Raw genomic sequence first — 14,442 nt, forward strand, 5'->3', positions numbered from 1 at the left:
TAATAGAACTTCAGAGGAACAAAATAACAATCTAACACTTCCTGAATTTCCAATTTAGCATGCTGAGTCTGAGTCACACTGTGCCAATCTTCCACATAACATTCCTTGTGTTCCATGGTTACTGAAAGAGCGAAGGTTGATTGCTCAGCAACGTCTCTAGAAACTTGTTTGCCACACCAATGAAATCCATAACTGTATGACGCCAAAAGCTGCTCTGGCCAACAACTTGAATGTCTGGTTCTATTTCCATCCAGGACATGCTGTCAATGTCTACATAGCAAACATGCCCACATTGTGTGTCTGGCAGCCCAATAACATAACATCTCAAAATTGTTATGATCTCCTTCAGAAGTCTTTCTCAAATTGTGTGGGTGAGAATAATGTGATGATTGTACACAACACTACAATCAATTCATTTTATTAACCCTGGCTAGTGTGCAGACAGCCTGCATGGAATGTTTTTTTTTTCTGTGCAGAAAACAGTAGTACAGTAGCATAATCTAGATTAATGAGGCCAAACCGCAAAACGTATAGTATTACATAACTGTTAATTTATTATAGGGACAGTAGGGACTTATGGAGTTTCATCATGCATACTGGTCGAGGTAATTGTTACTTTGTAAATGTTTAATGGCATAATATGTTGCTATACACAGTAGTTCATAAACACAGTAGTTCAATGAAACTACTTATAGCAGGCAGGTCCCCCTCCACAATTTGGCAACACAAGAAAAATCTGTACATTTGTCTCGCTGTACATTGCTGCATGTTAATGCCTTGATGCAGCATTATAAGAATGACATGAGGCAAATCACAAATATACAGTCAAATACAGCACGTGAGCTATCGTGCATAGGCAAAACCCATCATCGATAAAACAGTTATGCAGTTTATCTCTTGAAATAATTGACTCGTGCAGCATAAACTTACCCGGAGAGCTCGCTATACAGGGCAATCGAATTTCTATGCGTCGTTATCAGTTAAGACAATCGCAAAGATCCTCTGCAATAACAATGATATCCCCAAATTCCCGCTCCTGCTTCTCTGGCCACTTGTTCCTTTGAAGCCCGGAGGAGGTGCGGCGTCTGCGTCAAGTCCTCGTTGCCAGGAGACACTTCAGGAATCCCCGTCAAGTCTCCACGTCCTCCAGGATCCTGGCCTGGAGCAACTGCGTAGTGTGTGATACGCACAGGCAATAGATGTTAGTGATTTTTAAAAGGTTTTATTTAACAATAACACAATAACTGAACCCGTGTGTGTGTGTGTGTGTGTGTGTGTGTGTGTGTGTGTGTGTGTGTGTGTGTGTGTGTGTGTGTGTGTGTGCGCGCGTGCGCTTGCGCGTGTGGAGAGGATTGCAAAAATGGGAAAAGAAAAACAAGATAAAGGAAAAGCAGACAAAGACATTACAGCTATAGGCTAGACCACAAATAAAATGTTTGCAGTTCGAGGAAAAACGTTGCCAACAGAATCAAAATGTTACATACAGTACATAGCCTATATACATGCAACAGGTTACTTATTATCTATTGCCAATACCAAAACTGTTCACTGAATAAAGAAAATGTCTTACTGACTAAATTAATTAAAATTAAAATTAAATTAAAATGAATGACTAAATTACACATCCTACCTCGGCTTTTGCTGGACTTTTTGCAACGTCGAACCTATATTCATTTTGATAGAATCTATAAAGAAATCCATTATACAAATGTTTCGTCCTATGAATTCATAGCTTTCATGTGATGTCACAGCATAGTGGAAACGCCCACCTGACGGGCAAAAGGCACTTTTTGCGGGCAAAACCCACGGGCAAAACCCACTTTTTGCGGGTTAATAACTTTGATTTCCCGTGGGTTAGGAAAATAATTCCAACGTGTCCGGATAGAGTAGAAGACAGGGAATCCAACACTATTTGAATGGAGTCGATCCACCACTCCTATCACCGGCGTGGACACAGCAAGGAGCGAATTCCCGGATATAAATATTCCCTCGCCTCGCTGACAGCGGGAGTTGGGAGTTTCGTCCAGCAGCCGGTGAACGCCCGGTTGATCGATTTTCATATTAAAAGTATATCTTCTCGGGGTGTCAGCGCGGTGGTTAATTGCTCAAAATGACCGTATACTGATGGTGAATTTAGCAATAATAGTCTTATGTTTGTACCACCTCCATAACCGGTGTTATTCACGGGAAAAGCCGGTCAAGGAGGCACCCTTTGCAGGTCAATAACTTTGATTCTCCGGGGGTTAGGAAAATAATTCCAACGTGTCCGGATAGAGTAGAAGACAGGGAATCCAACACTATTTGAATGGTGTCAATCCTCCACTCCTATCACCGTCGTGTATCTTGATAGTTCTTCATGAGTGAGGTGGTCTAAATAGTAGGCAGCCATGTTGAGCGATGTTGCTATGATACTTTTTGCCCGTCAGGTTGGTGGTTGCTAGGGAAGAAACCACGTGACTGAAAGCTATGAACAAAACGCACACACATAGAGTCAATATACAGTACTTTGCCACTTTGTTTATGTGGTGCGAGTGATAAAACAGTAGAGGGCGCTGTTGTATCTCTAAGGTCTGTTGGTACTTACATTTTGGTCAAGGCAGTAGAATGAGACTCTTTTATGGTGCATTGGTTTTTAAGTATGGTTTTATGTCATTATTGTCTGAGAGGTAAATACACTAGCAGGTCACTGAGGCATCAAAACACACTCCAATGTTCATTCGCACAGTTGACATTTGTTCAGTTCGACACAGTTATACACTAATGCACGCAAACATTCTGCAGCCTGCAGAGTTCTGGAAAAAGGTCTTGTGGACAGATGACACAAACAATAAAAGAGCACTAACTCTATGAATGAACAGTAGATGATTCCTCTTGTTTGCTGATTGTTGTATTTCTTTTATTTACTTGTTTTTTTATTATGGATATTTGTAGCAAAAAAGTGGAAAGTTGTTGACTAGCCAAGTCAGTCCCCAGGTTTAAATCCTATTGAACATGCATTTTATTTGCTGAAGAGACCTATGCAAAATCTCCTCAAAACAAACAACAACTGAAAATGACTGCAGTACCGGCCTGGCGGAGCATCACCAGAGAAGATACCTGGTGTCTGGTGGGGTCAATGGGTCACAGACTTCAGGCAGTTATTGCACGCAAAGGATTGTAGACCAAATACTAAACATGAGTGCTTAATTTTGACATTTTATACATCTGTCCCATCACTTTTGGGTACCATGAAATAAATAATGCGTGTTGGGGACTAAAGGTGTTGTCTTTTCTGAATAGTGAAAACATATACAAATACCCTCAAATTAAAGCTGAGAATATCTTCTTCAGAATAGGAATTCATAGTAAATGCAAGATGCCTGAGACACAGATAAGATATCTGTTGGCATAAGGTGTATCTTCATATTCATAGAGGTTGCGTAAAAGAGCTTTCCAAAAAAACTGTTTGTCCTCTAGTAAAACACGTACAAAAACTCTTCTCCTAAGAAATTCACTTGAAATCCTTATGCATTTCTCCCTTGCCTGACATAAGGGAAACTCATTACAGAAGGATGCAGGATAGAATGGAAAGTGTCTGTTTTATCATATTATCTTCTTCTTAGTTCTCTATATTCTCTATAACACTAACATTTTGTTTTGATTGTACATTTGGAACAAAAATCATTGTAGCAATATTTTATGTTTTCAAAACAACACAAACTATTTGGACTGATCCCAAGCACGGTACCTTAGTGGTAGGCTATTTAGTTGAATTCTATGACGTATAAACCTGATATTCATCCACACATTCAATAAAATAAAAAATGCAGTTAAGAGCAAATAAACAAGTAAAGTGTAACCCGATATCTACAGTATGTGTTTCAAGAATGGGTCTCAGTGTCTGTACCTGACAATGCATTAACTATTAATAAAGACCCACACCTGAGTAGCACATACAATGGGGGAAATAAGTATTGAAAATAAGTATTGAACATATACATATTTTGTCCAGTAAATGTATTTCCAATGAGCCTGAAATTTGCACCAGATTTTGGTATTAACTCAAACAATCCAGATAAAAAATCTACCGATAAACATTAAAGTATCAAAGTCTGGTGCAAATTCCACTTGAATAGGCTCATTGGAAATACTTTTACTGGACAAAATGTTGATGTGTTCAATACTTATTTCCCCCACTGTACACTAATTTCATGGCACCATACACTTCTTCCTAGGTCACATGTCTGCATGCACGCACACACGCACGCACGCACACACGCACACACGCACACACGTACACACACACACACACACACACACGTACACAGTCTGCGTGACACTTCCAACTGTCTCTGTATGATGAGTGTACATCATCACCTCTACATGGATAAAACAAACAACTGAACTGATGCACCACCATGGTGGCCATTACACCACAGATACATTCATACAATGAAGGGTCATCCATAAGCCTTAGCCTGGTACTACGGGCCTTGTCAGAGCTTTCACTTCCTGCATGCATGTGACTCAGATCTCAGTCTCTGTCTCACAATTCCCTCATCAAACTTATCTCCCCAAAAAACTATCTGTGGAAAGAGAATGACAACGGAAAGAGCATAAAATGGAGAGATTTCATTTCCTGATTTTTGTGTACGAGGAAAGTTGAAATCATCAAACTGAGAAATTAATAAATCAAAACCAGTCATTATTGTTACATTGGGCTTTGATTTATCTGATATAACAAAACAAAGAACTCCTTTTTCCGTAGAACTCACCACCACCACATCCAGTCATATGGTGATTGACAGCTATGATGGCTTATTTTGCCAGAATTTGCCAATCAGAGTGCAAGTTCCCTCTTAAGAGCCAATCAGAGGGTGAGTTCCTCTATGTCGTCGTCGAATGAAGGGATGGCTCGGACGGCGGGCCCGCTCTCTGTCACATGCAGGGTGGTGAGGATAGGGGCCGGGGGGGCGGCAAGCTCAGGGTCAAAGAGCAAAAGCCCCTCTCTCCTGCCACGGCCACCAGTGGAGCCAGGGGGGCTGATGATCTCCATCTTACTGGAGGCTGGAGGGCCTTCTGCTGGGGGGGAGGAGGATGGGGGTCCGAAGAGCTGCTGCATCAGACTGGACTTATTTTCCTTCCCCAGTCCAGAACCCCCTCTTTCCTTCTCAGACCCGCCGAGACTGATACCCACCCCCCCTAGAACGGAGTCCGAATCTTCCCTCTGTGGTGGCGGGGGGAAGCCATTGCCTCGCGGCGCGGGGCGTCCGAAGGAGGGGGCGTAACTGCCGAAAGCCAGGTCCTCACTGGACATTTGGGCTCGCACACCTCTCCTAACCGGTCCTGGCCCACTCCCTGTGTCCACCCGTCTTGCCCCCTCCCTGCTGGCGGCACCCCCACGCAAGCCCCCCGTCTCCCCTGGTTCGGTGAAGCTGAAGATGGAAGAGTTCTGGTTCTTTGGCTCAGAGAACAGGGAGGGAGACAGAACGACGGAAGCGGAATTTAACTCTGGGCGGTCAGTGTCTGAAAACTGTCTGTGGGGAGCTTGGTTGTGTCTGTCGATCTCACGTAACCGGGCCAACAGCTGCTCTTTCCTGCGTTGCTCCTCCTCCGCCGCCGCCTCCTGATTGGCTAATGCCTCTTGGTTCCGTCTCTCCACCTCTTCCTGCACCAAGCCACGCCTCTTCCTGTTTTCTTCCTCGTTTAGTGTGTGGCTCCTCTTCTTCCTCTCCTCCTCCTCCTCCTTCTCCTTTTCCCAGCCTACAGAGATTGAACGAGAGAAAGAAAGAGACATTAAGATTCTTTTTGGCAGTTGGTAAGAAAGAGCCTTTCATATACTGAAATGACCAAAAAACAGGCACAACAGGACCGCACAGCAGAACAGCTAATCATAAACCACATGAAAAGAACCAAAGTCAGCCAAGAATCAGCTGGATAAGAGGTGTTAAAGGAACTGGTTGGTTTCGGGCAATAAGCTGTTATGGATGGGCTGGTACTGGTGATCTAGTCTAGCATTATAGCTCTATAAAGGTATCTATTCTAACTCTATGTAGGTATTCTCTATGGGTTTACTATGTGCATACTCACTGTCCCTCTCCCCAAGTTGTGACCCTGCCCCCCCACATTGCAGCTCGACCACTGCAGCAGGTAGGGACCGTGGTTAAACCACACAGAGTTATCAAGGTTAAACCACACACAGTTAATTATTGTTAAACCACACATTGTTCATTATGGTTAAACCAACACATGGTTCACACGGTTTAAGTCACTACACAACCTCATCACAGGGTAAGGTCGACCTGGACATGATTTACACCAGATGGCTTATATAGTCAGGGTACAGTTAGAGAAGTGTGGTCTAGTTATGGTCAAGTAGTGTTCAGGGTATAGCTTTTGAAACTATAGTAGTTCACGGTCTAGGCTAAGACCATGGTTAAATTGTGGTTAGTTAGTCAATAGGTTTAAGTTGTGGTTAATTTATTTTTATGGTTAAGTGGTGGCTAGTATAATAGTCAGGGTATGGTCAAGTTGTAGTTAAAACATGGTTGGGATGTGGTTCAAGTCCTCACCATCTCTCAGTCTCCTGGCCTTCTCCTCCAGTGCGTGCAGCTCCCGGTCAACCCTCTGCTGGTCCTCCTTCTCCCTCTCTCTCTCTTTCTCCAGCTCTTTCTCCAGCTCCCTCTCCTTTTCCCTCTCTCTTTCTCTTTCCACATCTTTCTTCCTCTGCTGTTCCCTCTGTCGCTCTTCCCTCTCCTTCGACACTCTTGGTCTTCGGCCTGTCTCATCAGGCTCCTGTCCAAAGAGAGAGAATCTATCGCCATTCAATTCACTGACTTGATCTCATTATAGATTTTGATTGGCTTTTGAGCAAACACAGCCAGCATTGATGACATGACTTTTAGCACATGGTTTTTTAATAAATTTTTTAAAGTAATCATTTCTGAGTGGGGCAGTCCCACTCATATTTTTCATTTTTTTTATTTTTATTTGACAGATACAGTGAAGATTTAGACAGGAAGGATGGGTGAGAGAGAGAGGAGGGATGACATGCAGGATATGTCCCCGGCCGGAATCGAACTGGGGACCCTGCGGTTACATGGTCAGTGCTTAACCCACTACGCCACCTAAGCGCCCCGGTTTTAGCATAGTTAAGAAAGCAGGTACTCCTGATGAATCCTCCCGCACAAGCCCCAGTATTTTCAGCTCCCCCCATTCATCCTATGACTTTACGAGCAGGTGATGGCATTGTGAGGTAAGGACACCTGCCTTGAGAGAGAGGTAGTCGCCGGGTGCCTGGTCGCCATGCTCAGTGCCGTCTGTGACGGCCGGGGGAGGGGATGGGAATTCCAGACTCAGTTTTCTGGTATCGGTCTTCATTGCCTTAGTGGTGTTGCTACTGGGGGCTGAGAACACACACACAGTATGGAGATGAGATATGCACACACAAGCCCACGCCAACACCCACACCATCCCTAAAATGGTGCTCCTATCATACTGGTGGCCATACTGGTGGCCTGATATGAGAATCCCAGAGTTTTTACACACACGTTCATGCAAACATTAGATATGCAGTACCTTTCCTCTTGGTGCCGTTGTCAGTGTCTTTTCTGGGTGAGGGCTTCATCATGCGGTTAGCGTAGATGTTCTTTGTGTCTAGTTCCCTCTCCTTCTCCTAGAATGGTATGGGTTAACGTTAAGGATGCAAGGCATTGTGGGTCTCCTACAGAAGCATCAGCGTGCATTACTTGTAACATGACTGTTAGCACTGAGTGTGTGTATGTGTGTGTGTGTGTGTCTGTGTCTGTACCTTCAGCTTGTTGCTGAGGCGTTCTAGCTCCTCCTGTAGAGCCTTAACTTCATCCTGGGCATTGATAGTTTTCCTCCTCTCTGCAGCCAGCTGTCTCTGGTAACTGCCACTGGTCAGCTCCATGCTTCGCTCCAGATCCTACAGACACACAGTTAGATTTTTTTTTAAAAACATTTCAGATAAACACTCTCAGAGCATCTGATTTCTCATCCTCCACTCCCATATGATACAAGATCATATTATTTGTCACTCCGTTTATACAAGCACAATATTAGTTGTGACATACTTCCACTGGGGCGGGGGGGCTCCATTTAGGGTGCATATAAGAAGACATATAGAATATAATAATAAAATATAAGGCAAAGAAAAATATAGTAAAAATTTGATAAAATGATCGAATTATATAAATTTACGGAAAGAAAAGAAGAAAAATTATACACACAAAATATACATTCAGAAGTTGGATAGCACTTGTGTGTATACAGTGGGGTGCGAACATTTGGGCATCCCTAGTCCAAATGCCTTTTACAATTAATATCTAAGTGAAAAGAAAAGGTAACAAAAATAAAGCTAACAAAAAATAATCCAAAAGGCTTCCCAAACCTTTGCACAGGGCCCTTTTCCTTTTTTCATATTTTTTTCATTATTAAAATGAAAAGAAAAAGAAAATTGTTTGTTTAACTTTGTAGCATTAGGTGTTTTTTGCACCCCACTGTGTTTGTGTGTGTGTGTGTGTGTGTGTGTGTGTGTGTGTGTGTGTGTGTGTGTGTGTGTGTGTGTGTGTGTGTGTGTGTGTGTTAATGTGTGTCTGTGTATGGTGTGCTTCCAGTCATGAGCACACATAGAAGCACACCATGGTTTTGCTTGACTTGGTCCACATGGTTTTGCTTCACTTGCTGATGGAGATGTTTTCTTGTTAACCCACATGACTGGGACTCTAGTGTGTGTGGAGGACGCATTTTCACTCACCCCCATAACCAAGACAAAAGCTCAACCGAAATACAAATAAAATGTCCTACTCTAAGTACCCTAACCGTGCTCCCATTGCTTAAGAGAACAGAAAACCTGTAAGATGGCAACAACGTTTGCTTACCTGCCAGTGTAGATTTCAGAGAAGCAAAGATACACACCGCTGATAAGGACTGTGAGTGTGTGTGTATGTGTGTGCATGCAAGCAGACACACATAGGTTGTAACCCAGGGAGACAAACCAATGAATGAGTACATCTCCTGAGAATACCCAAGAGAAATCTTTGGCTCTTGTTTTGCCTGCTTTGCCTACCACAATGTTGCATGGTCCGATCTGTCTGTCAGAAGTTGGATTTGAACCCATGTCCCACATCAGAGTGTACTCATGAAGCTAGCGTCCTGTACTAACCGTTACCATACCAAAACCTACGCATTGGTTGGACAAGGGCTATACTACTTCACACTCCCACAAGGATTTGAGGTTTTTTTCTGATATCTGCAGACAGGCTTGATTTTGCTGTGGCTTTTCTGACCATTAAAATGGTCTTGTCTCGTCGCAGATCTTTGGTCTGAATTGGCCTTTAGGCATAATACCAACAGCATATTAGGCAGGTGGTCATAATGTTTTGCTTGCGCATCGATGAGCCTTGGACGCCTAACACCCTGTCGCCAGTTTGTGGTTTGTCCCTCCTGGGACAACTGTTGGTAGGTACTCACCACTGCTGACCGGGAGCACCCCACAAGCCTTGCCATTTCAGAGATGCTCTGACCCAGTCGTCTGGCCATAACAATTTGTGACACAGTCTGATCATTTGGTCCGCATGTCGGCAACCAATCAAAATGTTTGGACTTTTCTTTTGAAACACGGTACTACGTTTCAACGTTGTTGGGAATCACAACACAAACTCACTAGTCAAGCCAAAATACTGCAAGACGACGGATTCGGTGAGTAATCCCCACTGCTACCTAGTTAACTATAACACTTGTTAGCAGGCGCACAAAACAAGCTGTGCTATTTGACCATGTGACATTTATTTTCAACAACGTGGAAATGTATTCACATTTTTCGAAAGAAAAGTCCAATCATTACATCAGATCCCGACATGAGGACCTAAGCATTAGAATGTGTCACATTTGTGTGCTGAGGACATTTTAAGTTTGTTCCCTGTGTTATCAATAAACAGGCGACATCCCAAGCAGACTCTGTGATCCGAAAAAGGGGATGGTCTAACGTCCCTGGGTATGGTCGGTTAACTGCTCCGCCAACGGAGTTAACTCCTTTAGCATTGCGGTTAGCGTGGCCGGGTAGGAAGCAGGGGATCGGAGTTCGAGACCCGCTGGGGGCGAGTTACTGGGGTACGCTTCGGAGCCCTATAGGTTTATTTCAAATATGTACTGGACGTCATACACACACACCCACAAACAAGCTAGCTGCTAGCTAGTCACCTTGATCTTGCGCAGGCCCTCCTGGGCCTGGCCCTTCTCCTCCTCCAGCCTTCGTGTCAGCTCCTCCCTGGGTCCTAGCTCCTGCTGGTCGGCCAGTTTGCGGAGCTTCCCCAGGGACGTCTGGCTGCGCTGCAGCTGCTCCTCCACCTCCTTGAGCCGCCGCTCGGCCGCCCGCTCCCTCTCCTGTGTCCGCCGCAGGCGCTCCCGCAGCGCGTGGGTCTCGTTGGAGTGGCGGGCTATGAGCTGGGCGATCTCGCTCTCCGTGTCGTCGTAGCGATGGAGGGCCCTCTCCTGACGGTGCTGGAGCTGGAGAGGTTAAAAGTTCATATAAGATGTTATCGGTTTAACGGAAGTTGCATTGGCTGCACCGATCGATCGGCCAGCAATCGGAATCAGCCGATAGTCAATACAAATATGAGATAAGGGAAATCCGATAATGCTTTCTAGCCGCCGATCACGACAACCGATCAGTGACGCAAATGAGGCAAACAACGTGAGACAATTCATTGGCACACTCTTGCATGCTTGTTCAACTTAACTGTCGGCGGTGTGGAAGTACTATAAAGTGTGTGAGACAGATGGCGAGCATGGCGAGTTTGAAAAGCTGACCGCGGAGAATGAGAAGAAAAAGGCAGAGAAACACCCGCTAACACAAACCACTATAGAGACCCACGCGTGTAACTCCGCATATTATTCCAAAAGAAAAGGTGCATGTCATACTCATAGATAATGCCCGAAACATGCTCAAATCAATGCAACTGATTACCAAGTCTGGGATGTATGGTTCACATGCTTCAGCTGGCTGTCCACTATGGAGTGCTGTCACAGCGCAGCATAAGTGATATCACAGCTACAGGGAGACACATCATGGGCCACTTGAAGCATTCTGCCCTAGCATATTCTAGATTGCAGAATGTACAGACACAACTCGGCCAGCCTATCAAAAGGTTTGTGGAGATTTTTTAAAAGGCTCTTAAAACATCTAGGCCTAGCTTTATCGGATGCTCTAAATGTTAAATGTCTCTTCTACACATTTAAAAAAAAAAAAAAAGATTAGCCTATTAGTATTAGGCTATTATTTGATCAGTATCAGCAGTATTATCAGTGATCGGTACCTATGGCAAAAAACGGTACTGGGGCATCCCTACTAGATTGTGTTGCTTGGATTGACATTCAAGTATGCTGCATTCCTCATAATATCTACTGTAACCAGGGGACCCATTCTGACACATAAAAAATTCCATGACTTGTCCATGATTTTCCATGAACCATCAAACCATAGAAATTTGCGCAAAGTCAAAAAGAAGAGGCGTGTGCCACCTGTCGCAGGACGCGGTTCTCCTTCTGCAGCTCGTCGCTGCGCAGCTGCAGCTCGGCCAGGGCGTTGCGCAGCTCGTTGATCTTGAGCAGGCGGGCCGACAGCATGCGCTTGGTCACCAGGTCCAGGTCTTTGGGAGGGACGGTGGAGTCTTTGCTCTGGGAGCGCACGCCCCAACGCTGCCGCTGGGACTGGGTCTGGGTCTGCCCTCCGGGCCGCTGGGGCCGAGACACACCCCGACGTACTGCTGAAGGAGGACACACAGGTTAGATAGAGACGTACTGCTGAAGGAGGACACACAGGTTAGATAGAGACGTACTGCTGAAGGAGGACACACAGGTTAGATAGAGACGTACTGCTGAAGGAGGACACACAGGTTAGATAGAGACGTACTGCTGAAGGAGGACACACAGGTTAGATAGAGACGTACTGCTGAAGGAGGACACACAGGTTAGATAGAGACGTACTGCTGAAGGAGGACACACAGGTTAGATAGAGACGTACTGCTGAAGGAGGACACACAGGTTAGATAGAGACGTACTGCTGAAGGAGGACACACAGGTTAGATAGAGACGTACTGCTGAAGGAGGACACACAGGTTAGATAGAGACGTACTGCTGAAGGAGGACACACAGGTTAGATAGAGACGTACTGCTGAAGGAGGACACACAGGTTAGATAGAGACGTACTGCTGAAGGAGGACACACAGGTTAGATAGAGACGTACTGCTGAAGGAGGACACACAGGTTAGATAGAGACGTACTGCTGAAGGAGGACACACAGGTTAGATAGAGACGTACTGCTGAAGGAGGACACACAGGTTAGATAGAGACGTACTGCTGAAGGAGGACACACTGGTTAGATAGAGACGTACTGCTGAAGGAGGACACACAGGTTAGATAGAGACACATACTTCTCCAGAGATAAGTCTAGCATGTACCAATCTGCTGCACTGTAGAGAAAACAATGAAATGTGCTATACAAATAAACTTGCCTTGCCATGCCATCTACAGGACAGTCAAATGACTTGCCAGTGTTTCTAAGGTTTCCCTGTCGCCTGTGTTTGTGTATACATGTGTGAGTGTGTGTGTGTGTGAGTGTGTGTGTGTGTGTGTACCTGTTTTGAGGAGGGGGCTACTGGAGACCCTCTTAGCACGCACCCCTCGGCACTGGCTGGGGGACGGGGTGCGAGAATAGGGCGATAGTGAATGGTCCGAGGGCGAGACGTTCTCGTAGTCCTCAGAGTAGAACGAGCCACTACTTCTCCGTCGCTCGCCGTCTGACATCCGGTCCCGGTCCGGATCTGGGTCCTTTTTTATCCGCGTTCTCGCCCGGTCCCCTGCACAACTTTCCCTCTCATTCACATCCCGACTCTTTCCCTGTTCACGTGTTCGCAATGAGGCATCGGAATCTTTCCCCGTACTCCGCAGGGACTGGCGGCTCCGTTCTGCATCCCAGGTATTATCATAGGAGTGGGGAATGTTCTCAGAATCCATGTTGTCCTTTGGCCTGGGAACGCTGAAAGGATACACAGACATGTCAGTGCACTCTTTAATGGTGAAGATAAATCCATTGATTTTGATCCATTTTTGTAGTTACTTGCGCTACATATTTGTGTGATGTCCTGTCTTTACTTTCCCCACTGTATTCAACAACAATGAAGTATCCATTTATTGCAGCCTGAGATGAGGATGTACTGTATTCGGTGCTTGGTGAGGATGTTGATGTAGTGGTTTGTCACTATTACTGTATGATTTCCAAATGTTTTCCGGCTGTCCCTGTGAAATAACCTTTTTGAAATCCTTTTAAGTTCGAGATAGAACCCTTTTGGAGCTTTGACATCTTTGCCTGGAAAAAGAACCTACTAAGGTTTTGTAAATAATATGCTGAAAAGCCACAACTATAGAAAAATAGATCTGAAAAAATAACCAGAATAGGAACAAGGATGCATTATGTTTATGAGTCTTAGCTTTGTTGTATTGTGTGTCTTGGTCACTAAGACACGGATCCATGAGGTGGAAATTTCCATGAGGTATTATATCATCATCATGTTCCACTAAAGTGCTAGCTACTCAGTCAATGTCAATGCCGCCTCATTTAGCCACACAGAAGTGTCAGTGTGTCTACACACACACACACACACACACACACACACACACACACACACACACACACACACACACAAAACATAACAAATAAGCCTCACTGATATTAATCTTTCGCAGCATTATTGGTAACCATGACAACAAGGAAACACTGATCGAAACTTTCCATATTGGGAGAAACACATGAGTGCAGTGTTTGTTTATCTATTTAGTGAGTGAGGTAGGCCCAGGAGAAAGTTTATTGAGGCTGGACCACAACCAGGTTCACCCGACAATGTCACAGCGATAAACCACGCTTGTCACCTAGCCTATGTCTATATCACATTTCAAACAATGACTTCCTTCTTTTCAACTACACTGATGTAATAGAACTGGGCTGTGAAAGGCATTTTTTTCAGTACAGATTGGAGTGGAAGGAAGAATTTATTACTCAATGTTTGCACACTAACTGCTTTGTAACTCAGTGACATTGATTATAAAGATGATTATGATAATACTACAGATAATGGCCTATACACAGCTGCCATTGTATGTATGCTGTGTACTACAGTATTAATATTGTGTTACTATATTGTATTGTGCTATTGTGCTATTGTAACACAACACACAACAAGCCCACACAGCTTCCGAATTAGAATGTCATTGTACACTGTACACTTCCCTTCCGGCACATATGACAATCATACACTTTGAAGTGAATCTGAGCATGGATTGATTGATCAGTGATGCCTCCTAGCTGATCACGCCAACACAACTGTCACTCACCACACGCAACCGACTAGTTGTTGGGCTAAAAACCCCCAAATAGATATAGAT

General features: G+C 44.6%; 1 protein-coding gene across 1 annotated transcript; it reads right to left on the bottom strand.

Moving 5' to 3' along the window:
• Nucleotides 1–4,849: 4,849 nt before the first annotated feature.
• lca5 (lebercilin LCA5) lies at nt 4,850–13,017 on the bottom strand (the record flags this gene model as incomplete). Its single annotated transcript, XM_080527406.1, has 9 exons — nt 4,850–5,742; nt 6,070–6,120; nt 6,552–6,774; nt 7,213–7,385; nt 7,558–7,654; nt 7,790–7,927; nt 10,204–10,509; nt 11,524–11,768; nt 12,639–13,017. The coding sequence occupies 9 exons, from the start codon at nt 13,015–13,017 to the stop codon at nt 4,850–4,852; spliced, it is 2,505 nt and encodes an 834-aa protein (XP_080383532.1).
• Between the last annotated feature and the right edge of the window lie 1,425 nt (nt 13,018–14,442).

The sequence above is a fragment of the Nansenia antarctica genome, assembly GCF_963989245.1.
Source record: "Nansenia antarctica genome assembly, chromosome: 3".
Taxonomy (NCBI): Eukaryota; Metazoa; Chordata; class Actinopteri; order Argentiniformes; family Microstomatidae; genus Nansenia; species Nansenia antarctica.